At 43.2% G+C, this 25,397-nt stretch overlaps 1 protein-coding gene across 1 annotated transcript; it reads right to left on the reverse strand.

Annotated features, from left to right (window-relative positions):
- Positions 1–15,929: 15,929 nt before the first annotated feature.
- LOC109566670 (kelch repeat and BTB domain-containing protein 6) lies at positions 15,930–21,975 on the reverse strand. The gene has a single exon (XM_019971198.2). The coding sequence runs from the start codon at positions 20,331–20,333 to the stop codon at positions 18,216–18,218; it is 2,118 nt and encodes a 705-aa protein (XP_019826757.1). The 5' UTR covers positions 20,334–21,975; the 3' UTR covers positions 15,930–18,215.
- Between the last annotated feature and the right edge of the window lie 3,422 nt (positions 21,976–25,397).

Raw genomic sequence — 25,397 nt, forward strand, 5'->3', positions numbered from 1 at the left:
TATTAGTTTGCACACATGTACAAATGTGTTGGGAGAACTTCTTTGAAATAAGATAGTATGGCAAAATCATACAAAATCATGTCTATAGGATGATCTATAAAATCCATGTAAAAGAACATCTTCAATAGAAGGCTGGAAGGAAGTGTGCCAAAATGAAAGTAATTCAAACTGGAACATGAAAGAAACGTGTAATTGTAGATCCATAAAATCTTAATTGTTCCCATGATGAGACGAGGATGAGGTAAAGACCTTGGTTAAGCATCAAAACACATATATGAGTCAAAAAGGAAATAATCTTCAAATTAAGCAAGCAAATGACCAACCAAGAATAGACTGAAAAATGCAGGAATGTTTTGCTTTGAGTGGTTAAATTTTATTGTCTTTGAATATCTCCTTAATATACATATAAAGAATTTAATTTTGCCCAACATTTAGGATATAACTTGCTACTCCAAAAAGAATCTGTATAATCTATCTCTTTTATTTTTAAAATTTATTTTTATTTTTTTATTGGAGTATTGGTTTCCCAGGTGGCTCAGTGATAAGAATCCACCTGCCAATGCAAGAGACTCAGGTTTGATCCCTGGGCTGGGAAGATCCCCTGGAGAAGGAAATGGCAACCCACTCCAGTATTCTTGCCTGGAGAATCCCATGGACAGAGGAGCCTGAGGGCTGCAGTCCATGGGGTCACAGAGAGTCAGATGTGACTGAGCGCACACGCACACACACACACAGCTGATTTACAGTGCTGTGTTAGTTTCAGATGTACAGCAAAGTGAGTCGGTTACATATACACATATATGCACTCTTTCTTTAGATTCTATTCCCATATAAGACATTAGAGAGTCCTGAACAGGGTTCCACACATAGTCTATTTCTAAAACTAGAAAACCCTCATGAGACCTCTTCATTCTCCTGGAATTGAATCCATCTTTCCTCAAGTATAGCGTGAAAAAATAAACTTAAAATTATTATAATACTCTTAATTTTTCTGATTTGTTTTGATACAACAATATTTGCTTCAAAGAGAAGTATGATATGTTTACTTTCCTATGGGCTCCTGTGCTTCACAGGCAATTTAACCATAATGCTAAATTATCACATGTGGCCTACCGGAATCATTATCTACTTACTCACATTATGGCTTATCATCGCTGGGTTGTTTAAAATAATGACACAGGAGGTCTCAAAATTGAAAAGCACTATCAGATGCAATCATTTCATGAAATCTTCGCTGACCTGATTTTTCCAGTCAACGGTACAGCTAATAATCTACACCATTTTCAGCAGATGGCCTGACAGTGTTCCTCACGTAAAACAAATAATAAAAAGGCTAGCGGATGGGTGGTACATCCAGTGGTATCCTAAATCCTAGACTCCATCTTCTTCCTCAACTTGGAAACTCTTGCGGGGTTTTTTCCTTTTCTTTTCTTAATCCAAGCAAGGAGACACAAATTTAGAAGACTGAAATAATGAACTCTCTGGGAGTTCCCTGGGAGTCCAATGGTCAGGATTCCAGCTTCCACTTGCAGGAGTCCCAGATTCCATGACTGGTGTGGAAACTAAGACGCCACAAATCATCTGGTGCAGCAAAAAAAAAAAAAAAGAGAGAGAGAGAGAGAGCCTTCTTCAAAATAATGAATTCCCTGCCACTGGTGGTATTCAAGCAAAATATGAATCTATCAGGAATGCCGTGGAAATGAAACAGACAAAACTGGTTGATCAATTTTTAGGGTAATGTCTATCATTCTGAGCGTTTTGGCCACCTGATGTGAAGAGCTGACTCACTGGAAAAGGCCCTGATGCTGGGAAAGATTGAAGGCAGGAGGAGAAGGGGACGACAGAGGATGAGATGGTTGGCTGGCATCACCGACTCAACAGACATGAGTTTGAGTAAGCTCTGGGAGTTGATGATGGATGGGGAAGCCTGGCGCGGTGCAGTCCATGGGGTCGCAAAGAGTCAGACATGACTGAGCCACTGAACTGAGTGTTGCAATGTAGTGAAAATGAAAGTGTTAGTCCTTCAGTCACGTCCAACTCTTTGCAACCTCACAAGCTGTAGCCCGCCAAGCTCCCCTGTCCATGGAGTTCTCAAGGCAAGAATACTGGAGTGGGTAGCCAATCCCTTCTCCAGGCAGTCCAGGGGTTAAGACTCTGCACTCCCAATGCAGCGAGCACAGGTTCAGTCCCCAGTCAGGGACCTGAGATCCCACAGACTGCGCAGTGTAGCCACACACACACAAAACTGAAAAGATAACCAGCGGTGTACTAGTTTTCTGGGGTTGCTATAACAAAACACTGCAGCCAGGATGGCCTCAATAACAAAAATGAATTTCCTCTCAGTTCAGGATGGAGGTGCCAGCAGGTTGGTATTTTCTGGGCCTCTCTCCTTGGCTTGAAGATGCTGCCTTCTCTGTGTCTTCACCTGGTCTTTCCTTGTGCTGTGTATTCCTGATGTTTCTTCGTGCATCCTAATCTCCTCTGATTATAACGACACCAGTCAGATTGGATTAGGGCTCAATCTTTTAACTGAATTTCCTCCTTTGAGGCCCTATTTCAAATACAGTCCCATTCTGAGGTACTGGGGATTAAGCTTTCAGATATAAATTTGGGGGCTTCCCTGGTGGCTCAGACGGTAAAGACTCTGCCTACCTTGCAGGAGACCGGGTTCAATCCCTGGGTCTGGAAGATCCCCTGGAAAAGGGAATGGCTATTCACTTTAGTCATACTCTGAGGTACTGGGAGTTAAGCTTTCAGATATAATTTTTAGGGGGACATTATTCAGTGCATAACTGCTTATCATCTGGATCCCCAAATTCATGTTTGTCCCACATGCAAAATATATTCACCCCCATCCCAACAATTCAAAAATCTTAACTCATTGTGGCAGCAGTTTCAAATCCCAAGTTTCCCTAAATATCATCTAAATCAAGTGTGAGACAGACTTGAAGTTTAATTCATTCTGAGGCAAAAAGCCCTCCTTGGCGCTGAACCTGTAATAGCAAATTAACTACTTCCAAAACACAATGATGGGACAGGCATACAATGGACATTCCTGTTCCAAAAGGGAGGAATTGGAAAGAAGAAGGGGCCAGGGGACCCAAGCAAGCCTGAAAAAAATTCCCTGATTTTAAAGCTCAAGAATATTATTCCTGGGCTCGATCCTCCCACCTCAGGCCCACCGGGGCGGGCGCCACCCCTTCAATTCCAGGGAGCAGCCCCACCTCTGAGGCCCAGAACATCCTGGCCTGCTGAAAGGCAGAGACCGGTGGGAATGGCTGTCCTTTCCATTTTCAAATCACCCTCAGGGCCATTCTTCCCTTTTCTTGAAAGATAAGGTGTGTTCACAGAGATTAGCTCTGTCGTCCCTTCGTTCTGAGAATCTCAGAAGTTCAATAGCCTCTCTCCACTGTGCCCTGGGATTTCTTTAGAGGGAATGATGCTGAAGCTGAAACTCCAGTACTTTGGCCACCTCATGTGAAGAGCTGACTCATTGGAAAAGACTCTGATGCTGGGAGGGATTGGGGGCAGGAGGAGAAGGGGACGACAGAGGATGAGACGGCTGGATGGCATCACTGACTCGATGGACGTGAGTCTGAGTGAACTCCAGGAGTTGGTGATGGACAGGGAGGCCTGGCGGGCTGCGATTCATGGGGTCGCAAAGAGTCGGACACGACTGAGCAACTGAACTGAACTGAACTGTGTCCCTTTCCTGGAGTCTGAGGGATGAGGCTGACTGAATCCAGGACTCATGTCTACCATATCTTTATCAAGGGATTATTTGGCTGTACCTTTGATGTTATCTCTGGAATGTTCTTCTTCATATTTTTGCAAAAGGGATATTTTCCAGATCTTTTCACTTTCTGGTTCCTTTTTGCTTAACATTTTCTCCTTCAGTTTCTCTCCTCTCACATTTTACTGTAAGCAACAAGGGAAAATTGAGTCGCACCTTGAACCCTTTGCTTAGAAATGTCCTCAGCTGAACTGCCAAGGTCATCACTTATGTTTCCACCATCCACAGAGCACTCCAACACAATTCAGCTAAATTCACTGCCCTTTTATAAAAGGATTATCCTTCTTCCAATGTCCAATAACATGTTCCTTATTTCCATCTGGGGCTTCCCAGGTAGCTCAGTAGGCAAAGAATCAGTCTGCAATGCAGGAGACATGGCTTTGATCCCTGGGTTGGGAAGATCCCCTGGAGAAGGGATTGGCTACCCACTCCAGTATTCTTACTTGGAGAATTCCATGGACAGAGGAGCCTGGTGGGCTACAGTCCATGAGGCAGCAAAGAGTCAGACAACACTGAGCGACTAACACTTATTTTCCTCTGAGGTCTTGAAACCCAGTAGGGCCCTATGGGGATCCTAGGGAAGAAGTCTTTCTCTGTTCCCTGTTCCTTGTTTGTAGGGAATAGACTCCAGCTGCCATGACCTTCCATCAGTCCCAAAGGGCAGGTTCAAATAGCTGCTAATCAGGGAAAGAGGGTATGCAGAGACCTGGGAATAACAGCCAAGAGCCAACTGTGCAGCCTTGGGGTAGGATTCTGGTTCCACTGCAAGGGATGCACACAACAACGTCTTTAAACCTTTTATAGAACCCCCCAACAAATGGATGGGCTTCCCAGGCGGTGCTAGTGGTAAAAAAAACACAAAACAAAAACCTACCTGCCAATGTAGGAGGCAAAAGAGATGAGCGTTCAATCCCTGGATCAGGAAGATCCCCTGCAGGAGGAACTGGCAACCCACTCCAGTGTTCTCGCCTGGAAAATCCCATGGACAGAGGAGCCTGGCGGGCTGCAGTCCACATGACTGAAGCAACTGAAGCAACTTAGCACGCATGCCTAACGTATCAGCGTTCTTGACTCCAAAGACGACCACCTGAGGCCAGATTAAAGGAACCAGAGAAACCTAGTGAAAAGATTACCTGAGACCAGATAAAAGGAGTACAGGCCCTGCACACATCCTAATCTTATCAGCAACCCCACCCTTGAACCTTAGCTATAAAACTTCTCCCCAAATCCTCCCAGGTGGGGATACATGGTTTTCGAGGCCAGGACCCTGCTGTGTACCCCTTTGCCTGGCAAAGCAATAAAGCTATTCTTTTCTACTGCACCCAAAACTCTGACTCCAAGATTCTATTCAGCACTAGAACACAGAGGCTGAGTTTTCTGCATTAATCTCATCAGAAGCATCTTTAACATCCATATTTCTACCGATAGTTTTCTTGAGGCAACCTAGGCTTTCTCTAACATGAACTCAAAAGTCTTCCAACCTCTACCCACTACCCGGTTCCAAAGCTACTTTCACAGTTTCAAGTATTTGAAACAGCCCTAACTTTCAATATCAAAATATACATATTAGTTTGTAAGGCTGCCATAGCAAAATACCATAGCCAGGATGGCCTAGACAACAGAAATGTTTTTTCTCACAATCTGGGAAGCTAGAGGCCCAAGGGCCAGAAAGTTTGGTTTCTACTGAGCTCTCTCTCCTTGGCTTGCAGATGGCCACCATTGCAATACATGCTCACGTGGACTTTCCTCTGTGCACCCTCATCCCTTATATTTTTATGTGTCTCATAATTTCCTCTTTTTATAAGGACACCAGCCAGATTAGATTAGGGTCCATCCTACGGGTGATCTCATTTTTAACTTAGGTACCTCCATTAATGCCTTATCCCCAAATACAGACACAAAATGAGGTCCTGGGGAATTAGGGCTTCAACACATGAATTTTGAGGAGGACACAACAGCCTATATAACATACAGAATGCAATAAAATATTTGCAAATCACACATCTGATAAGGCAATAGTATCCAGAATATACTAAGAACTCTTCTGTGTGCTTAGTCGCTCAGTCACGTCCGACTCTTTGCAATACCATGGACGGCAACCCTCCAGGCTCTTCCTCTCATGGGATTCTCCAGGCAAGAATACTGGAGTTGGTTGCCATGCCCTCCTCCAAGGGATCTTCCCAACTGAGGGATCAAACACACGTCTCTTACATGTCCTGAATTGGCAGACAGGTTCTTTACCACTAGTGCCACCTGGGAAGCCCAGGCGGGCTTAACTCTTACAACTTAATAAAAAGAAAATCCAATTAAACAATGAACAATGGATCTGAGAAGATATTTCTCTAAATAAGATATACAATTGGTCAAGAAGCACATGGAAAAATGTTCAATGTCTTTAGCCATTTGATACCAGGTAGATCAAAACCACAATGAGAATGCACTTCATACATACTAGGTTGGCTATAATAAAAAAGATAAATAACAGTTGCTAATGTGGAGACATTGGAACCTTCTTACATTGCTGATAGAATTGCTAAATGGTACAGCAACTTTGAAAAAGTTTGGTAGTTTCTCAGAAAGGTAAACATATATGCCTAAGAGAACTGAAAGTATACATGCACACAAAAAATTGTATGTGAATATTCATAGCAGCATGATTCATAATAGCCGAAAAGTAGGGAGAGCCCTAATGTCCATCAAATGAGGATGTATAATAAAATATGGTCGTTGTTCAGTTGCTAAGTCATGTCTGACTCTTGGTGACCCTGTGGGCTGCAGCACGCCAGGCTCCCCTGTCCTTCACTTCCTCCCAGAGTTTGCTCAAACCCATGTCCATTAAGTCAGTGAATCAGCTGTAAGTGTGCATATATCCTCTTCCCCCCAAGCCTCCCCCCACTCCCCCAACCCCCCCTTCTAGGTCATCACCGAGCACCAGGCTGAGTTCCCTGAGCTATACAGCAGATTCCCACTCGGGCTTCCACTCGGGTGGTGCAGTGGTAAAGAATCCACCTGCGATGCAGGAGACAAGGGTTCAATCCCTCATCAGGAAGATTCCCTGGAGTAGTAAATGGCAACCTGCTCCAGTATTTCTTGCCTGGAAAATTCCATGGACAGAGGAGCCTGGTGGGTTATAGTCCATGACAAAGAGTAGGATGTGACTGAGCAACTGAGCACACACACACAGAGTGTATATGTGTCAATTCCAAGCTCCCAATTCACCACCACCCTCATCCCCCCAACTACTGTGTCCACATATCTACTCTCTGTGTCTGTGTCTCTATTTTATATGGATTTAGAAAGTAGACTATTGGTTGTCTAGGTCTTGGAGAAGGGGGAGAAGTTGAGGAAAAATGGGAAATGACTGCTAATGGATACGGGGTTTCTATTTTAGAGTGAAGGGAAAACATTTTAATTATAACAATGGTTGCACAACCCTGAATATACAAAAACTATTAAATTATATGCTGTAAGTAAGGGAATTATATGGTATATGAATTCAGTTCAGTTCAGTTCAGTTCAGTCGCTCAGTCGTGTCCGACTCTGTGACCCCATGAATCGCAGCACGCCCAGGCCTCCCTGTCCATCACCAGCTCCCGGAGTTCACTTACAATCATGTCCATCGAGTCAGTGATGCCATCCAGCCATCTCATCCTCTGTCGTCCCCTTCTCCTCCTGCCCCCAATCCCTCCCAGCATCAGAGTCTTTTCCAATGAGTCAACACTTCACATGAGGTGGCCAAAGTACTGGAGTTTCAGCTTCAGCATCATTCCCTCCAAAGAAATCCCAAGGCTGATCTCCTTCAGAATGGACTAGTTGGATCTCCTTGCAGTCCAAGGGACTCTCAAGAGTCTTCTCCAACACCACAGTTCAAAAGCATCAATTCTTCGGTGCTCAGCCTTCTTCACAGTCCAACTCTCACATCCATACATGACCACAGGAAAAACCATAGCCTTGATTAGATGGACCTTTGTTGGCAAAGTAATGTCTCTGCTTTTGAATATGCTATCTAGGTTGGTCATAACTTTCCTTCAAGGAGTAAGCGTCTTTTAATTTCATGGCTGCAGTCACCATCTGCAGTGATTTTGGAGCCCAAAACAATAAAGTCTGACACTGTTTCCACTGTTTCCCCATCTATTTCCCATGAAGTGATGGGACCAGATGCCATGATCTTAGTCTCAATAAAACTATTAAAATATATAAGATCACATATAAAATCAATTTATTTAAAATAATTATTAATTAAAATATAACTAAGATAAGATAGTATCTCATGTTTTCTTTTTGATGAAATTCATGCATTGTTTATTCATGTATTTTTCTCCTGACCTTGTGAGCATCTTTATGACCATTATTTTGAGCATTTTATCATGTAAATCATCTATCTTCATTTCATTAAGGTCTTTTCCTGGGGTTTCATCTTCTTTTGTTTGGAACATATTCCTTTGTTTCTTAGTTTTCTTTGACTCTCTGTGCTGGTTTCTATTCATCAAATAAAGCAGTCATCTCTCCCAGTCTTTTTGTTTTTGTTTTTGCTACTTAGCTTGTAGGATCCTAATTCCCCAACCAAGGATTGAACCCGGGCCCCCAGCAGTGGAAACTCAAAGCCCTAAACACTAGCCCACCAGGGGATTCCCCTTCACCAGTCGCGAAGGAGTGGCCATGTGTTCAAGATAAATCTTGTCAGTCAGCATGACTTGAACACCTGGTCGCCTCTCCAACTTTTGTGCTTATCTAAGTCAGTGTTTCAGAGAAGGCAATGGCACCCCACTCCAGTACTCTTGCCTGGAAAATCCCATGGACAGAGGAGCCTGGTAGGCTGCAGTCCATGGGGTCGCTAAGAGTCGGACATGACTAAGTGACTTCACTTTCACTTTTCACTTTCATGCATTGGAGAAGAAAATGGCAACCCACTCCAGTGTTCTTCCCTGGAGAATCCCAGGGACTGGGGAGCCTGGCGGGCTGCCGTCTATGGGGTCGCAGAGAGTCGGACACGACTGAAGCGACTTAGCAGCAGCAGCAGCAGCAGCAAGTCAGTGTTTGTTCTTGGTGGCTTCTAGATTAGGATGTGCCAAGATGAGATATTGCACCAAAGGCATGGGAAATACCCACATACACATTCAGGCTCCCAGAGGACTATATTAAATGTTTGTCCCTTCGAGTCCCCAGTGCAGACCAATTGGAGGCCTGACCTTCAGGCAGCAACTGGGAAGGTCAGGATGTTAGGTACACAGTGTTTGTAGCCCCGATCAAAGGGAGACCAAGAGCTGGGTATTTCAGCCTGCTTGCTCTGTGCTGAGCCAGAGGGAATCCCTGCCAGAAACACCTGTGTACCCATAGAAAATTCTGTCCTCTGTGGTCCCAGGGGACTAACCGCTGAACCCCATCAGCTCCCAGAGCTCGGAGACTTAGCAGCCAGTCCCTCAGCTTGCAGCAATAGATGGCATGCTAGACATGTTGAGAAGTGCATCTGGAGACTTGGCTTCACGGCTGGGGTGAGCTATAGGAAGAAGACATAAGAAGTCGCCACAAGCCCGTTCAGTCCCTCAGATGGTGACTAATTACATGCATGTGGGCTAATTTGAAGCCCAGTCCTTGGGCAGAAGCTGAAAAAGTATTCGAACACCTTCTAGGAAGAAACTGAGAGCCTTGCAGTTTTGTCAGTTCCCTCTGTGTTGAGCCGGCTGACATTTTTGTGTCAAACCGCCCCTTAGTTTCATGTGGCCCCAGGGTAGTTGTGAAAGCTGGGTGCTGTTGGCTCCCAGAGCCAGGTGACGATGTGGGAGCTGGGCCCTCAGGTGGCACAAAGATAGTTCGGGTGCTGCGTGTGTAGACAAGCTCCTTCCACAGAGAAGTTGGAGACTTGGTTTTTATCACTGGAGCAAGTTTTAGAGAACACGCAGGGGCAGTGCTTGGGGGCTCCTGGGAGAATCCCAGATGGCATCCACACAAAGGCCAGTTAGAAGCTGGACCTTCAGGCAGTAGCTGGGAAAGTATGCCATAAAGCGCCTTTCCAGGAGAAACTAGAGGGGGTGTTTTTGCCTGTTTCCCCAGTGCTGACCTTGGGAGGTGACTAGCCATGGAAGTGCTTGAATGCCCATTTGAAATTGCTCCTCTGTTTAACGTGGTCCTGGAGGACTTGCAGATGACAAGGCTGGGTGGCTGGCTCCCCAAGTCTCCCCAAGCTATGTGATTTGGGGTGCAGGCTCTTGGGTGGCATCCTTGAAACCTGGGGCACTCGATACTTGATCCAAACTCTTCACTCACAAGGGAGGAGTTGGGCAGTGGGGGCTCCCACCTAAATGCAAAAGCTCTATTTTCTAACTGCAAGTTAGTGTATCCATGACTTTTATATACTTTATATATAATTATATATTATTTTTATATATTTATTTTACATATATATAAGTTATATATATATATATGTATCGATGACTTTTATATACTTGCTTCTTTACAGTCTGGTTAATCTGATTCAGTACCCAAATCCAATTAAATCAAGGTACAGCAATTACTGAATATCCTAACTTCTAGAGAAGAGAACTAGATTTGGGAAAAAGTGATTTCATCAAAAATTGTTGCAAGATCTGTGTGGCTGGACATCTGATCCTCCCCTGATAAAACCTTCCCTTCCACTAGGCCATTTTCAATTTTTACAATAGGCAGATATCTGGGCTCATCTGTCTCGGAGTTTTGACCTCTGAGATCATGTTTGGTAGGATTCAAAGCTTCCTGAAAATAATAACAATGCCTGGAAATTTCTAGAAGATGAAAATAAAGTTCTTTAAAATATGTAAATCAAAATACCCTGGCTGTTCAGGTACCAAAACCTGCAATCTTGACATCACACTTGATACCATCACACATCTCTCTCTTTATCCTCCTGACAGTATCTCCATTATAATACTATTTGTTAAAGATGGTTGAATTTACTAAAGTCTTACATTTTTATAAAGTCAAAGCCCAACAGGTAAGTTAAATGCAATATCACTTCTTTTACATAAAGTTATGGGACTGTTTACTGGTGAGTATTACAACTGTGTTATAAGAAAAGAATTAAACTTGCACAGAGGAAGGAGGCATTAGACCTGCACAGAGGAAGTGTTTATTATAGGATCTACCTGGAACTAGGTGGTGCCTGACCCTCCCTACAACATGTGACCAGAACCTACAGAGAAAAATCCCCTTAAGGGGATTTCCCCTAGCATGGAAAATCCCCTTAAGGCATCCACCATTAGAAAACAACTCTGCTGGGAATTCCCTGGCAGTCTAGTGCTTTGGACTCTGAGTTCTCATTACCAAGGATCCAGGTTCGATCCCTGGTTAGGGAACTAAGATCCCACAAGCTGAGCAGCCAATAAAAGAAGAAGAAAATAGATTATTTCACTTAGAAATTACATTCATGGCTCATTGAATGGGCTGGAGAAATCCTGTTTTATTGATGAGTTTTTCTATGATGACTAACCCAGTTTAATAAAACTTTTCTCAGTTCTTGCCACTAAAATGTGGAAAGAAGAACAGGGTTGGGGGAAAGCCCGATTTTGAAACATTTCAGAGCAAATATCAACTTTTGCAAGCCTATTATTCGCTAATTTAACATGACAGTTAAGTAACCAACAAGGACTGGGAATTCCCTGGTGGTCCAGCGGTTAGGACTCAGTGCTTCCACTGCATGTGTCACGGGTTTGATTCCTGGTTGGGAACTAAGATCCAGCAAGGCTCAGCATAGGCAAAAAAAGACAAAAAAGCAAGGAGGAGAAAATGAGAAAGTATTTAAGCTGCAACAGAGCTTTTTCAGAGTCTGTCTTGTAGCAATTAACTTTCCAAACTTCCTTAACAACTTGGTTAGAAAACCCAAATGAATTCACAAGTGCTTATGGAAAGGTGGGGAACTTAGAGGAAATATGAAAGGATTGAGAGAAGAGATACGAGTCATACTGCTTTATTTCCCCTAGCCTTTGTTGATCTCAACAGATTTGTTTCCGTTCTAATTCTCTGCCATCTTCATAAAAGACAGAGAAATATATAGTGTCAGAAATGTGATTTATAATAGCATCATTATTCCATAATTGAAAATACTGCGTATTTGGTTGTCTAGGAGAATATGCCCATCAGAAATAACCTGTAGCTCTGGAGGCCAGTGGGTTGCTATGGCAACCAGACAAAAGAGTTTAATAATAGCTCTCCTTCATAGCTGGAAAATTGACAAAAAGATGAGAGCTCTGAATGTGAGTGTTTCTTATATAAATGCAAACAAGCACAAAATACATCTATTTCTTTGTTCAACAAACAGTCACTGAATGCTGACGATATACCTGGCGCTAGGTTAGCAGCCGTGGAAAAATCAGATGTGGTTTCTCTAAGAGTGCACATTTTAGTGCATGAGACATATAATAAAGAGCAAACAAATCAATACACGGAATAATGACAGCATGTAAGAAGGCCACCCAAGAAAGTAATGAACTTGTGATACTAAACAAGCAATGTCGTTGTTCTTCAGTTGCTCAGTCGTGTCCGACTCTTTACCACCCCACGGACTGCAGCAGGCCAGGCTTCCCTGTCCTTCACCAAGCAGTAGCTAGCACAGAATATGGGGAAGAGCCCAGTCACAGCATACATCAAAAATCTTGTGTTTAGACAAGAAATTAAATAGAGAATGGGGTCTTATAGTCTTCATTAATGTACTAATGTAATCACTCTAATGGCAGAAAGCAAAGAGGAACTAAAGAACCTCTTAATGAGAGTGAAAGAGGAGATGCAAAAGCTGGCTCAAAACTTAACATTAAAGAAACTACGATCATAACAGCCGACTCACCGGAAAAGATCCTGATGCTGGGAAAGATTGAAGGCAAAAGGAGAAGAGGGTGGCAGAGGACGAGATGGTTGGATGGCATCACTGATTCAATGAACATGAACTTGGGCAAACTCCAGGAGATGGTGGGGACAGGGAGGCCTGGTGTGCCATGGGGTCACAAAGAGTCACACATGACTTATCTACTGAACAACAACAATGTTCTAATGAAATACAACTACTAACAGAAGTATTACTTACTCTTCTTGCTGGCGGGGATTAGGGTTACATATGGAAATAAGGGCTGTTTGAAGGTGTTTTAAAAATAAGTATGGCTATTTGTAATGAAAATGATGATGATCAGTTACATACTTGATGGATACAATTATTCAAAGTGTTCTCTGGCAGTTGAAGTTTTCACAAACACAAAACATAACACTATATGTGTATATTGCATGAACTGTGATTAACCTGAAGTCAGTTAAAAAGTTCAGCAACACACGAGGTTTTAAATAGACTATTATGGCTAACTGGTCTGAGCTTCAACAGAGGGGGAGAAGCACAGCACAGAAAATGCCAGAATGTTGCTAAATAGCTCATTTTGTTCTAAGAAATATTCCATTCTCATCATTACTGTATAATTGATATTCCACATTTTATTTTTTTAATTTTTGTTTTTTATTTTGGGGTGCACTGGGTCTTCATTGCTGTGCGGGCTTTCTGTAGCTGCGGCCAGTGAGGGCTTATTGCAGTGGCTCCTCTTGCTGCAGAGCACAGGCTCAGCAATTATGGCACACAAGTTTAATTGCCCCGAGGCACGTGGAAGCTTGCCGGACCAGAGATTGAACGCATGTCCCCAGCACTGGCATGTGGATTCTTAACCACTGAACCACCACAGAAGTCTGATACCTCACATTTTAAACAGACGCAATACTGCCGCTGATTATTCAGACCCATTGTCTCGGTATTTTCTTTCCTTTTAGGAAGCTGGAACATTCCCTGATACAATGAGTACTAGACTTTGGCTCATGATCTAGGGTACTAGCACACACTGAGTCTAGGAGGCTTTTCTTAATTAGAACAAGATGAGGCACCCTCGCCTTTTCTGTACAGAGTAGCAGCAAGAGCCCAGGGAGCTCTCTGAGTGTTTCTGGGGTGGGAGGCCTACTCCACATTGTTTTGGTGGCAGTAACTCCTGGGATGGTCTGATCATCCTGGCTGCCATGTGACAGAACCTGGCCTGACAGGTGGTGTAATATTGTTGTTTAATCTAACAGCCTTTCCCCCCATTCCCTAGGAAGGAACCTTTGAAATTTAACTAGATACATGTTGACCCAAAACAAAGACTACCTCTCTGAGGCCCTCCTGCAGCTCTGTATGTCTCTGGAGTTAGGATCTGGCCAATGTCATGTGACTGAAGCAGTGTTCATAACCTCCCTCACACGGAAGGGTCATGCCCTCCCCTCCCCTTTCCTCTGCTTTTAATGGCTGGAATGTGGACACAAGGGTGAACCAGCTTGGACCTTGTGGGTTAGAACAACACCCTGAGGGTAGCAGAACAAGAAAACAGAAAAGCCTGGGTCTCAGTCAACTTTCTAGATAAAATAACAGATTGGCCTTTCATAGGAGAAACTTCATATTTATACAATTATGGGTATCTATTACCAATATATTCTAACCAATGTAGAAAGCAAGGGAAAACATTACCCCGTGATATATTCTCTGTATAAAGAAAACCCTGAAGATATTGAGACTCTGGGGCAAGCTGTACCTGAAGTAAGTGCCATGGCTGAATTTTTCAGTCACAATATACAAAAAAAAAAAATTCTATTTTCTTAACATGATCTAAATGAAGGTGATGCTGTATACAATTGAAGAGTTCTGGCTCTTCTCTTTCTTCATGGCACAAACATACCTGTTTTGGAAAAAGTACTTTGCCTGACAATTACAAAGTCCTTTTAAACTGTTCCCCCACAATTAATGGTCTGCCCAAAAGAATATTCTTGATACGGAGATTCTATGCATCAATTTTAGATTTAGAAGTGACAATGAAAAACGGTGACTCCATTAGAGACAGGTGACTCCCCACAGATGAGGCTGTTTCAGGACAAATGTCTCAGATATGGATGAAATGTTACACAACAGTATCTGTCACCTCCCCCTCTCCTTTGCCTTGCACCATATTGAGTCCTCAAAGTTGAAAATGTTTGATGGAATGCAAGCTTGATGAAATGGGTGAGTGACAATGGCTCAGAGTAAAAGAGAGGGGTCCTTGCTCCTATTTTGCACAAACCTACTGCCTCCATGATATTCTCCATGGTATTCCAGAGGTTTGGCAACTTCTGTGAATAGTGTCTTTTGTTTTTTATTATTTAAAAAAACCCAAACAACTGGCTTGTATATACTGAACCCTCTAGTTGGTTGTAAAAATGCCATTGATCCTTTCAAGTTTCTACTGACACTCACATTTTCTATAATCAAAGCTGACTCCTAACACTTCCTGGCTTTATCGTATTTGTAATTATAAATGTTCCTTTAAGTTCAGTTAAAATGATAAAAAGGGTTAGAGCTTTTATGCAAGTGTGGGGAGGAGAGACTGTCATGAGTGCTCTTATCTTAGGTCTGATGAGCTCCAGAAGTCGTCATACTTGTATGATTTCAGGGATGTTATGACATCGGCCTTTTTCTTAGAAGTAGATCAAAAGTGTTCCCCAGATTCTCAACAAGATCAGGTACAAATACTTCTGCTTTATCCTTTTGGAAATCCAAATGCCACTTATCGTTTGAACTTAAAAGAACTTGAAAAAATTTGGGTCCTTTGACAAAGCTTTTCAGCCTACAGGGATAGATACAAAAGATAATTAAGGTCATTCTGAAGCTTACAAAGAGCAGGCCTATAAACATATTTACTAAAAGATGTGCTGATTAATTGGAAAACAGGGACAAGGGTACTTTCCTGTTAAGAACAGATTTCAACACTGCTAGTTGCCATTCCGGAGAAGGCAATGGCACCCCACTCCAGTATTCTTGCCTGGAAAATCCCATGGACGGAGGAGCCTGGTGGGCTGCAGTCCATGGGGCAGCTAAGAGTCAGACACGACTGAGCGACTTCCCCTTCACTTTTCACTTTCATGCATTGGAGGAGGAAATGGCAACCCACTCCAGTGTTCTTGCCTGGAGAATCCCGAATCCCGGGGACGGGGGAGCCTGGTGGGCTGCCGTCTCTGGGGTCACACAGAGTCAGACACGACTGAAGCGACTTAGCAGCAGCAGCAGTTGCCATTCACTGTACAAGCAAGGGTTTTATACATTTAGCAGAAAACAATGAATTGAAAAGTCAGAAAAGCCTGGATTCTAGTATGTTTTATTGTAACTAATCACATACAAATCACTTATCCATAAAATAATGATTAACAACTATTCTCTAGTTCACAAATATAGCACAAAACCAAAGTTCTTCCTAGGAAAACCTCTTTGTAAACCAAGATATCACCACTATTTAGCTTAGGCTTTAAACCAAAGGTTGAAAATGACAAGCAGAAAACATGTTTTTTATCAGTTGCAAAACCTTAATTCTGCAGAATTAAGACCTGGTTGAGATCATCACTGTTCTATTTCGACCTGATAAAAGGAAAAGCTATCAACAGGAAGTAACTAGCAAAGAAAAAGCTGGCCAAAAAATAATCCTATGGAGAAACAGCTTTGTGTTAAGGACAGTGCCCAGAAACACCCTGATGTCAAATGAAACAAAATTTAGCCTTAAGCAACTCAAAGCAGGTTTGCCCTTCTGAAGGAACACATACTGGTTGGACAAGTGAGCATCTTACTTCACTAAAAATGTTGAACAGGAATGTCTTGTAGAATCTTCAAACAGCCTATTAAAATGTCTAAGAACAACTTGTAAAAATACCTTTTATGTCCTCCTCTTTCTGTTTTCATCCTATGGTATTTCAATAAAAAATTCCATTCCCTACCAGAAAAATGGCATTCCTCTGTACTCTCTGCCAGGGTATAAGAAATGTTAACACTCTGTCACTGGAGAAAAAACAGAAGAGGAATTAGCATGTCACTGAATGAAGATTCAGAGAGGAAATTCTGACTGCGTGTAGAAAAAGTTATACATCATAAGCATTTGGTCACTTATCATGTGTATGTATCATGACAATTATATCCAATAAAACCTCAAGAGGTAAACACTTACATTTTCTTGTATTTAACAATGTAAGTTTTGTGTCATTTATTCTCTGTTTCTGGACTTTCTTTCCCTTACATATGTTGACAGAAACAAAGACTGAAGCAGGGTTCATAGAGAAACACAGGACGGGTACAAATACCATAATAAAATAGCCTTGTACACCACTGCATAGAGAAATATTTTAGACGAAATATACTTTCACTACTGGCCCCAAATGCTATCATCCACTTATGTTATTTAACTGTAAACTTTTAATAGAAAAATACCTTTGAGCTGATAATAACATTTAGCGACTTACAAAATGGACAGAATTTTTCAGTGCTACACAAAACAATTCTATACACGACTTAAAGTTTGAAAATTCTTTGCTGGCACTTGATTTTGAGAGTTGATAGACACAATAACTACTGATTTCAATAAAATACTGTTCTTAACTGGTATATACTTTCAAAACCAATATTACTCACAAAACAGTAAAGAATAATCACACCTTGTTGACAAATCTAAGATAAACACCAAAACTATACAGCCAAAATATTTTAAGAATCACATAAACTTTTTAAGACAACGGATAAAAATTTTCACAATCATGTCCAGTGAAAAAAAGGATTATTCCTCTGATTCAATGAAGCATTTGTCAAGTATAGATTTAAAATATGAACCTACAAAGCAAGTTAATTTTTTTTAAAGATTTTTAGATAATTGGTGACACTATTAGAATGGAATTTTTTTAGATGGAAAATTGCTCACTATTTGCAAATACATGTTAGGTTACAGATTTAAACTGAAATTTCTATTCAAACAGAATCATGTTTTTTTGTTTTTACTTTTGGTAAGTTTATGACCATTCTATACATTGTCACAAGTGAAATCACCATTTAGTCACATTAAACATATATAATTTTTTTTTTCCCCACAAAAGACGAGAAAATGGAAATAAAACTTAGCAGACTATATTTCTTAGAACACATTTTGTAAAAACCCACTACTTTAAAGTTTTGGAAATCTACTACACTGCTCTGAAGGAAAATATATGCTTTCCCACCCTCATAATTCCTATCCAATCAGTTTTTTAGTGTAGAAATTAAAATTCAAGTTGAAACACTTGTGGCACAAGACAATGTAAGATTTAATCATAGAAGACTACTGATTACAATTAACTTATATTGTCAAACATAAACATACCAAACAAATCCACACTGGACTTTTAGAACAGTAAATTATTAAATAGGCTGATTTCTTTTAAAGATGTTTAAATTCTGTAATATTATATTAGTATTTCAAACAATACCCTTTCTAAGCCAAACTTGAAATTAATCAACTCTTTTTTTTTTCTTCCAGCAAAGAGAAAGGGTATCTCTTTAAGATACTTTTCAAAGCAGTAAAAATACCTTAGTGTTTCAATTTATCTGTAACACACTCTGCTGGCCCTGTGCATTTCACTGAGGGGCTACCTGAACCCACAAATCATCATCAGATAAAGAGCTTGAGCTCCCTGATTCAGAATCCAACTCACTGAACCCACCTAAATCCCACTCAGTGCTGGATTCACTAGGTACTTCTTCCTCCTCAGTGAGAAAACTCTGACCGGGTTCAAGACAGGAAGGATAAACGCGAGCTGAGAGGCAAAAAAAGTTAGAATCGAACTGGAACAGGCCTAATGTGGTACCTATATTAATCCACTGGTCACCCCTCATATCGTATTCATACACGGTCACCCGGTTCTTCTTCCACTGCGGGGTGCGTGAGGTGATCAGCAACAGTTTTTGGCCATGATTGATAATCCGGTAGTTGTTAGTCTCCGACACCAAGGGGATGTTATTAATCTGCCTCCACTCTCCTCTGACTGGATTGTACACCTTCATGACAGGGATGTCGCAGATGCAGTATATCTCATCATTGAAGACACAGGCTTCCTGAAAATCATTGCGCTTCAGAGAAACGCACTTCAGCCACATATTGTGGCTGGGATCAAAGCAGAACATGCGCTTACTGTTGAGAGCATACAGATAGTTCTGAATGACCATCAGGTCAAAGGAAATAAAGGAATGGGGCAGCGGAGCCACCAGCGCCCACTGGTTCCTCTGGACACTGTAGCACTCCACCTCCTTCAGTTTAATGCCGGTAATGGGGTCCCGACCACCCAGGATGTAGATATAGCCATTGAGGTATGCCACGTCCATGCCCTCCCGGCAGAGCAGGCGATCAGCAAGCTGCTGCCAACTATTCTGGGCTGGTTTATACACCCAGAGGTCCTTCCTGGGCTGGGCGGCCAGATAAATGTCATGGTCTGGAGAGACACAGACAGCTAAGGTGGTCACAGTCCTAGTGTGAGCAAGGCAGGTCAGAGGTGATGGCACTTTGTAAATGTCCCCCGAGTATGGGTCACAGCACAGAAAGGGATCTCTGGGATGGCCAAAGAAGATCACCATCTTCTTGGCATACACACCTAACCTCTGGGGTAGATGATCAGACATGGGCACAACGGAGCTGCTGCTTCCGCCGCCGCTAAGAACAATGCTAACAACGCTGCTGCTACCGCCACCGCCACCACCACCGCCACCACCAACGCAGCTAACAACACTGCTGCCACTGCTAACACCGCTGCTCTCTGGTTTGGGGACCAGAGACTTGCACAACATGTCACCATACCGCATCTGCCGGGCCCCTTCAACAAGGTCCAGACAGTACTTCTTCACCACGGTGTTGGTCAGCAGCTCTTCCACGTAGCCCCGATCTTCGTCAGAGAAGTGGGTCCAGCGGACACACTTGAAAACTTCTGCAGCGCTGGGACCCCGCTCCTTGGGAGCCGCCTCCAACCACTGCACCGCCACATGACACACGGTCTGCTCGTGCTCGATGTTGAGACTGTCCAGGCGCAGGACGGTCAGCAGCTGGGCCAGGGTCAGATCTGCCAGGGACTCTTCGCGAATTGGACTCATCTGGCTGAGCTGCTTGAAGTTGTGGGCTATAAAGGACTGCGCCTGCGACCGCAGCTTGCGATGGCCGAAGGCATCAGCAAACTTGAAGATGGCCGTGCAGTTGGCCAGGTCAAGGCGGCGGGCTAGGAAGGAGGCACAGGCTTCCCGCACGTACTCCAGCTGCAGCATGTCGGAGGCTGCATAAAGGCGCTCCACGTTCGATTCACTCAGGGACACGCGACCGGTGTAGCAGTAATCGACCAGCACCTCGAAGGACTCGGCGTCCACGTCGTGCATGGTCACGTTCGTCTGATGGCTCTCGTACATGCCGCCGGTGAACATACTCTTGAAGTAGGGACACGCGGCCGCCAGCACGTTACGGTTGCAGGGGAAGAGGCGGCCGGTGCCGGGCCCGCTGCCGGGGGTGACCACCTCGATGGTCACATCGCAGAGCAGCCGCGCGTCGTAAAAGGACTTGAGCTGGGCCAGCAGGGCTGCAGAATGGCCCGTGTCCTTCAGCTCCTCCGGGCCCGTGAAAAAAGCTGAAACCGTGGGTTTGTGAACCCTTTTGGGGCGCTTCCCACCGCGGGGACTGGCGAGGCGGCGAGAGCGCGAAGATTCTTCCCGGGACTGCATGGTGGAGAGAGCGGCGGGGAGCGAAAGATGAGAACGGGTGCAAGGACCAGGTTCTGGCGCCTCCTCACCCTCTTCTCGCTGACGCTAAGACCGCGGTGTCTCCGAAGAGACTGCAGCACTGGTCCATTTATTTGAGTCAGCCCTCTGCCGCGGTGCCGCCTCCCTCGATCGCGTAGACCGCGTCCGACTCACCCGGTTCCAGTTCCACGCCCTTTCTCCGCCTCAGCTCGCCCTCAGAGGACCTACTGGCTGGAAGCGAGCGATCCGCCACAGCCGCGCTGGCAACACCACTAGGCATCCAGGAGAACTACGACTCCCAGATTGCCTTTCGCGCCTCGAGGCATGCCGGGACCCCGCGGACTCTGCGGCACAGGCTGCGGCACCTGCTGCGGCACAGGTTGCGGCACGGAAACCGCTTTGCTTATCGGGAGTAGTAGTAACTTCAATAGCATCGCGAGATTTGTCGCCCGTTCATTGTTTCGGATGACGGAGTTAGAAATAGTTCGCTTCGGTTCAGTTTTGTGGTTTCGAACTTTGGGTTTGGAATTCAGACTAAATACCTGTTGTTGTATTTATCAGTTGTCTGGCTTCTCTCAGAGTTGCCGCTTGTTTTTTAAAAACGTTAATGGCAGTGGTACTATAGCATCGTATGTCAATCGAACTAAATTGCGTAGATGATACACGCATAAATCGCGTAGGTGATATACGCATTAAATCGCGTAGGCTGGCTCTCCTTGCTTTGAATAAATATTTGTTGATTAGCAGAGTAACGTACTTATATGCAGTACCCATGATATAAAGGCTTAATGACTTTTAGCTTTTCTTCTAGTGTTTATGAAGAATGAAGTACCCTCTCATTTGAGACCATGAGCCTGTGGGGAAATTTGAAAAACCCTACAGGTTTCTGCAGAGATACCTTTTAAGTTTTTTTGTTTTTGCTTTTAACCAATAGATTTTTAAGACCAGTTTTTAGGTTTACTAGAAAATCCAACAGAAAGCTACAGGAAGCTCTCATATACTCCACCCCCTCTCAGTTACACATGTTTACAACATCTTGCATTAGTGTATGCCCTTGTTAAAAGTTATGAACTTACAGTGATCTATCATTAATTAAAACATGTAGTTTATATTAGGATTTACTGTGTTGTACAGGCATGTCATGTATGTCATGTATCATAACATGTATGTCATGTACATGTATGTATGACCTACATGTATGTCATAAATGTCATGTGCCTATATCATGACAATAATACACAGAACAGTTTCACAATCTTAAAAAAATCCTCTGTTCAACCTATTTATGCTTCCCTGGGACGACAGAGGATGAGATGGCTGGATGGCATCACTGACCCGATGGAAGTGAGTCTGAGTGAACTCCGGGAGTTGGTGATGGACAGGGAGGCCTGGCGTGCTGCGATTCATGGGGTCGCAAAGAGTCGGACATGACTGAGTGACTGAACTGAACTGTCCTTGCTTCCCAGCCCCTCGGAACCATTAATTTTCTTATTGTCTGGTTCTTATTGTCCAGAATATCATGCAGTTGCAATATATATTCTTTCACTTAGCAATATTCAATTCAGATTAATAAAGCTTTCTGTTGAATTTTCTAATAAACCTTAAAATCTGATTTTAAAATCTATTTATTAAAAAAAACAAAACCCAAAAAGCTTAAACAAACCTGCAGGGTTTTTCAAATGTCTTTTCATGGCTTGATAGTTATTTCTTTTCTGAATAATATTTCATTGTATACCAGTTTACTTATCCGTTTACCTACTAAATGGCATTTTGTTTGCTTTGAATTTTTGCAATTGTGAATAAAACTTCTGTAAACACTCGTGCTGGTTTCTGCATGGACATAAGTTTTCAACTCATCCTGGTATACACCAAGGAGTGTGACTGCTGGATCACACGCTAATACTGTGTTTAACTTTGTAAGGAAGTGTGAAAATGTTTTCCAAGGTGGTGGCTCTACTGTTTTGCATTCCCACCAGCAATTAATGAGCATTCTGGCACCCCACTCCAGTACTCTTGCCTGGAAAATCCCATGGATGGAGGAGCCTGGTAGGCTGCAGTCCATGGGGTCCCTAAGAGTCGGACACAACTGAGCGACTTCACTTTCACTTTTCACTTTCATGCACTGGAGAAGAAAATGTCAACCCACTCCAGTATTCTTGCCTGGAGAATCCCAGGGACAGAGGAGCCTAGTGGGCTGCCATCTATGGGGTCGCACAGAGTTGGACACAACTGAAGCGACTTAGCAGCAGCAGCAGCCTATTGTTCCACATCATCCCTAGCGTTTGGTATTGTCAGTGGTTTGGATTTTATAGTGTACAGCCTTTAAACTTGCCTCTCTGGAAAAAATTCTGAAGGATCTGATATTTTAAACATCTAGCAATATCTACAAGGTTGTTCAGTTGTGGTGCCAGAGAGCACTAGGTTTGAATTCTCTCAAATATGCAAATCAGGAATATTAATAGATGCTTTGGTGGTCTCATAAAGTCTATGTTTCCTGTTCTAAGTATTGCTAAAGTATTTTCATTAATTCTCTTAATAGAAATGCTCATAACTAGTCCAATACAGCTCCTTTCTCTACCATCCCCAAATTAAAGATTCTGGAATTCTAGTTATTAAGGAGAATTTTAAATAAAAATATGTAACAAAGAGACTTTGTACCGAGCCAGCTCCTAAGAGCTCAGCATCATACATGCCCAAACATCCTTTGAATTAGTCTGGTCTAATGTATGCTTTACAAAAGTGTTTTTATATTTGTATTTGTCAACATTGCCTCACTATGTTGTTGTTTAGTCGCTAAATTGTGTCCAGCTCTTTTGCAACCCCCATGGAATGTGGCCCACTGGGCTCTTCAGACCATGGGATTTCCCAGGCAAGAATGCTGGAGTGGGTTGCCATTTCCTTCTCCATGCCTCATTATTGTTGTTGTTACTCAGTGGCTCAGTCACATCTGACTCTTTGCAACCCCATGGACTGCAGCATGCCAGGCTTTCCTGTCCCTCACTATCTCCCGGAGTTCCTCACTATAAAATCCTCAAAATAAATTGTGCTCAGTCATCAAGTTTTAACTTTTTCATATATGCCTTTAACAGTGTTATTTGCTTTCAATTGCTTTTCACAAAAAAGCAAAATATTTATTAGACACTGTGCTATATGGCCTATAGCAGCATTGTTCAATAAAATTTTCTGTGATGATAAAAATGTTCTGTTTCTGTGTTATCCATTATGGTAGCCATGAGCCACATGTGGCTCTTAAACACTTGAAGTGTGGTTAATGCAACTGAGGAACTAAAGTTTTAATTTTAGAAACACAGCATTGGCAGCAACAAATTCAATGGGGAAAGGAAAGTCTTTGCAACAGGGCTTCCTGGTGGCTCAGACGGTGAAGAATCTGCCTGCAGTGAGGGAGATCTGGGTTCAATCCCTGGGTTGGCAAGATCCCCTGGAGGAGGGCATGGTAGTCCATTCCAGTATTGAAGAAGGAAATGGCAACCCAGTCCAGTATTCTTGCCTGGAAAATCCAGCAGCATTGGCAGCAACAAATTCAATGGGGAAAGGACAATCTTTTCAACAAATACTACCAAAACAACTAGATCATAATGAAAAAAAAATCCACCTTGAAACTGACAGTGTTGAACTTTATACCTAATCCCTGTACCACAGAAAAACATTGATAATTAAGAAATAGCTTCAACTTCTCCCACCCCCTGGAAATCATCCTACCATTTTGTGATTGGAAATAGGTAACCACACAAGAGCCAACTCATTGGAAGAGACCCTGGTGCTGGGAAAGATCGAGGGCAGCAGGAGAATCGGGTGACAGAAGATGAGATGATTGGATGACATCACTGACTCAGTGGACATGAGTTTGAGCAAACTCTGGAAGACAGCGAAGGACAGGGAAGCCTGGCATGCTGCAGTCTATGGGGGTCACAAAGAGTCGGACTCGACTTGGTGATTGAACAGCAACCACAGTAAACCATCTTTTCCCATATGACTCATGTTAGAGTCATTGTCCACTCTTTCTCACGACTACCATAAGGCTCACAGAAGATTCCCTCATGCACCTGTGAGAAGGTTAAACACAGACCTTTCCATTTTTGCCTGAACCTACCAACAAAGCCAAACACAGGGTCTCTGTTTCCCAGTCCTTTGTTTAATGATGTCTTAATGATTAACAGATTAGAAGGGCACCACCCATGGTCGGGGGGGCGGGAGGGGAACTCCCTGGTGGTCCAGTTAACCACTGGACTCAGCTCGCTGGGGTATGGGTTTGATCCTTGGTCGGGGAACTAAGATCCCACAAGCCCTGCAGTGCAGCCAAAAAAAAAGTAATGAACCCAAAGTAGCTAGACACCAAGATACACATTTCCTTGTCAGCTGACCAAGACGTCCCCAAGTTATTAAAGCACTTCTAACTAAACCACTCTACCTATAATTTGTCTATATCCTCCCTATAAAAAAAAATCTAAGGCAAACTCACTCCGATTTTGGATCCAAACTGTTCTCCATAATGGCAACAGTCTGAATAAACTCAGTTTCCTTACATGTTTGGCTTTTGTCTTTGACAGATTGGTGCCACTGTGTTAGTCGCTCAGTTGTGTCCAACTCTTTTGTGACTCTGTGGACCATGCCCTGCCAGGCTCCTCTGTCCATGGAATTTTCTAGGCAAATACTGGAGTGGGTAGCCATTCCCTTCTCCAGGGAATCTTCCCAACCCAGAGCCTGAACCCAGGTCTCCTGCACTGCAGGCAGATTCTTTACCATTTTGTTTGGTTTTTGTCTTTGATGGCACTTTGGTGCCATTACTGGAATGGAACTGGAAATCCATCTCTAGGCCCCCATCCGCTCCACCCAGGTCCTGAGGCTTTCTGAGCCCCAGTGCAGTGTCCCTGAAGTGGTTTATGCTGGAGTCCAGCTCCTGATCCGTGTACTCCAGACAAGTGTCCACAGTAGCATGGGAAGGATTTGAATTTGGTTTGGGGGAGGGGTGTTGCCATCTCTTGGTTTGATTTTGTTGAAAGCTATTGTTTTATAGCTCTGTGGTGA

This window comes from Bos indicus, chromosome 12 (assembly GCF_029378745.1).
Source record: "Bos indicus isolate NIAB-ARS_2022 breed Sahiwal x Tharparkar chromosome 12, NIAB-ARS_B.indTharparkar_mat_pri_1.0, whole genome shotgun sequence".
Lineage (NCBI taxonomy): Eukaryota > Metazoa > Chordata > Mammalia > Artiodactyla > Bovidae > Bos > Bos indicus.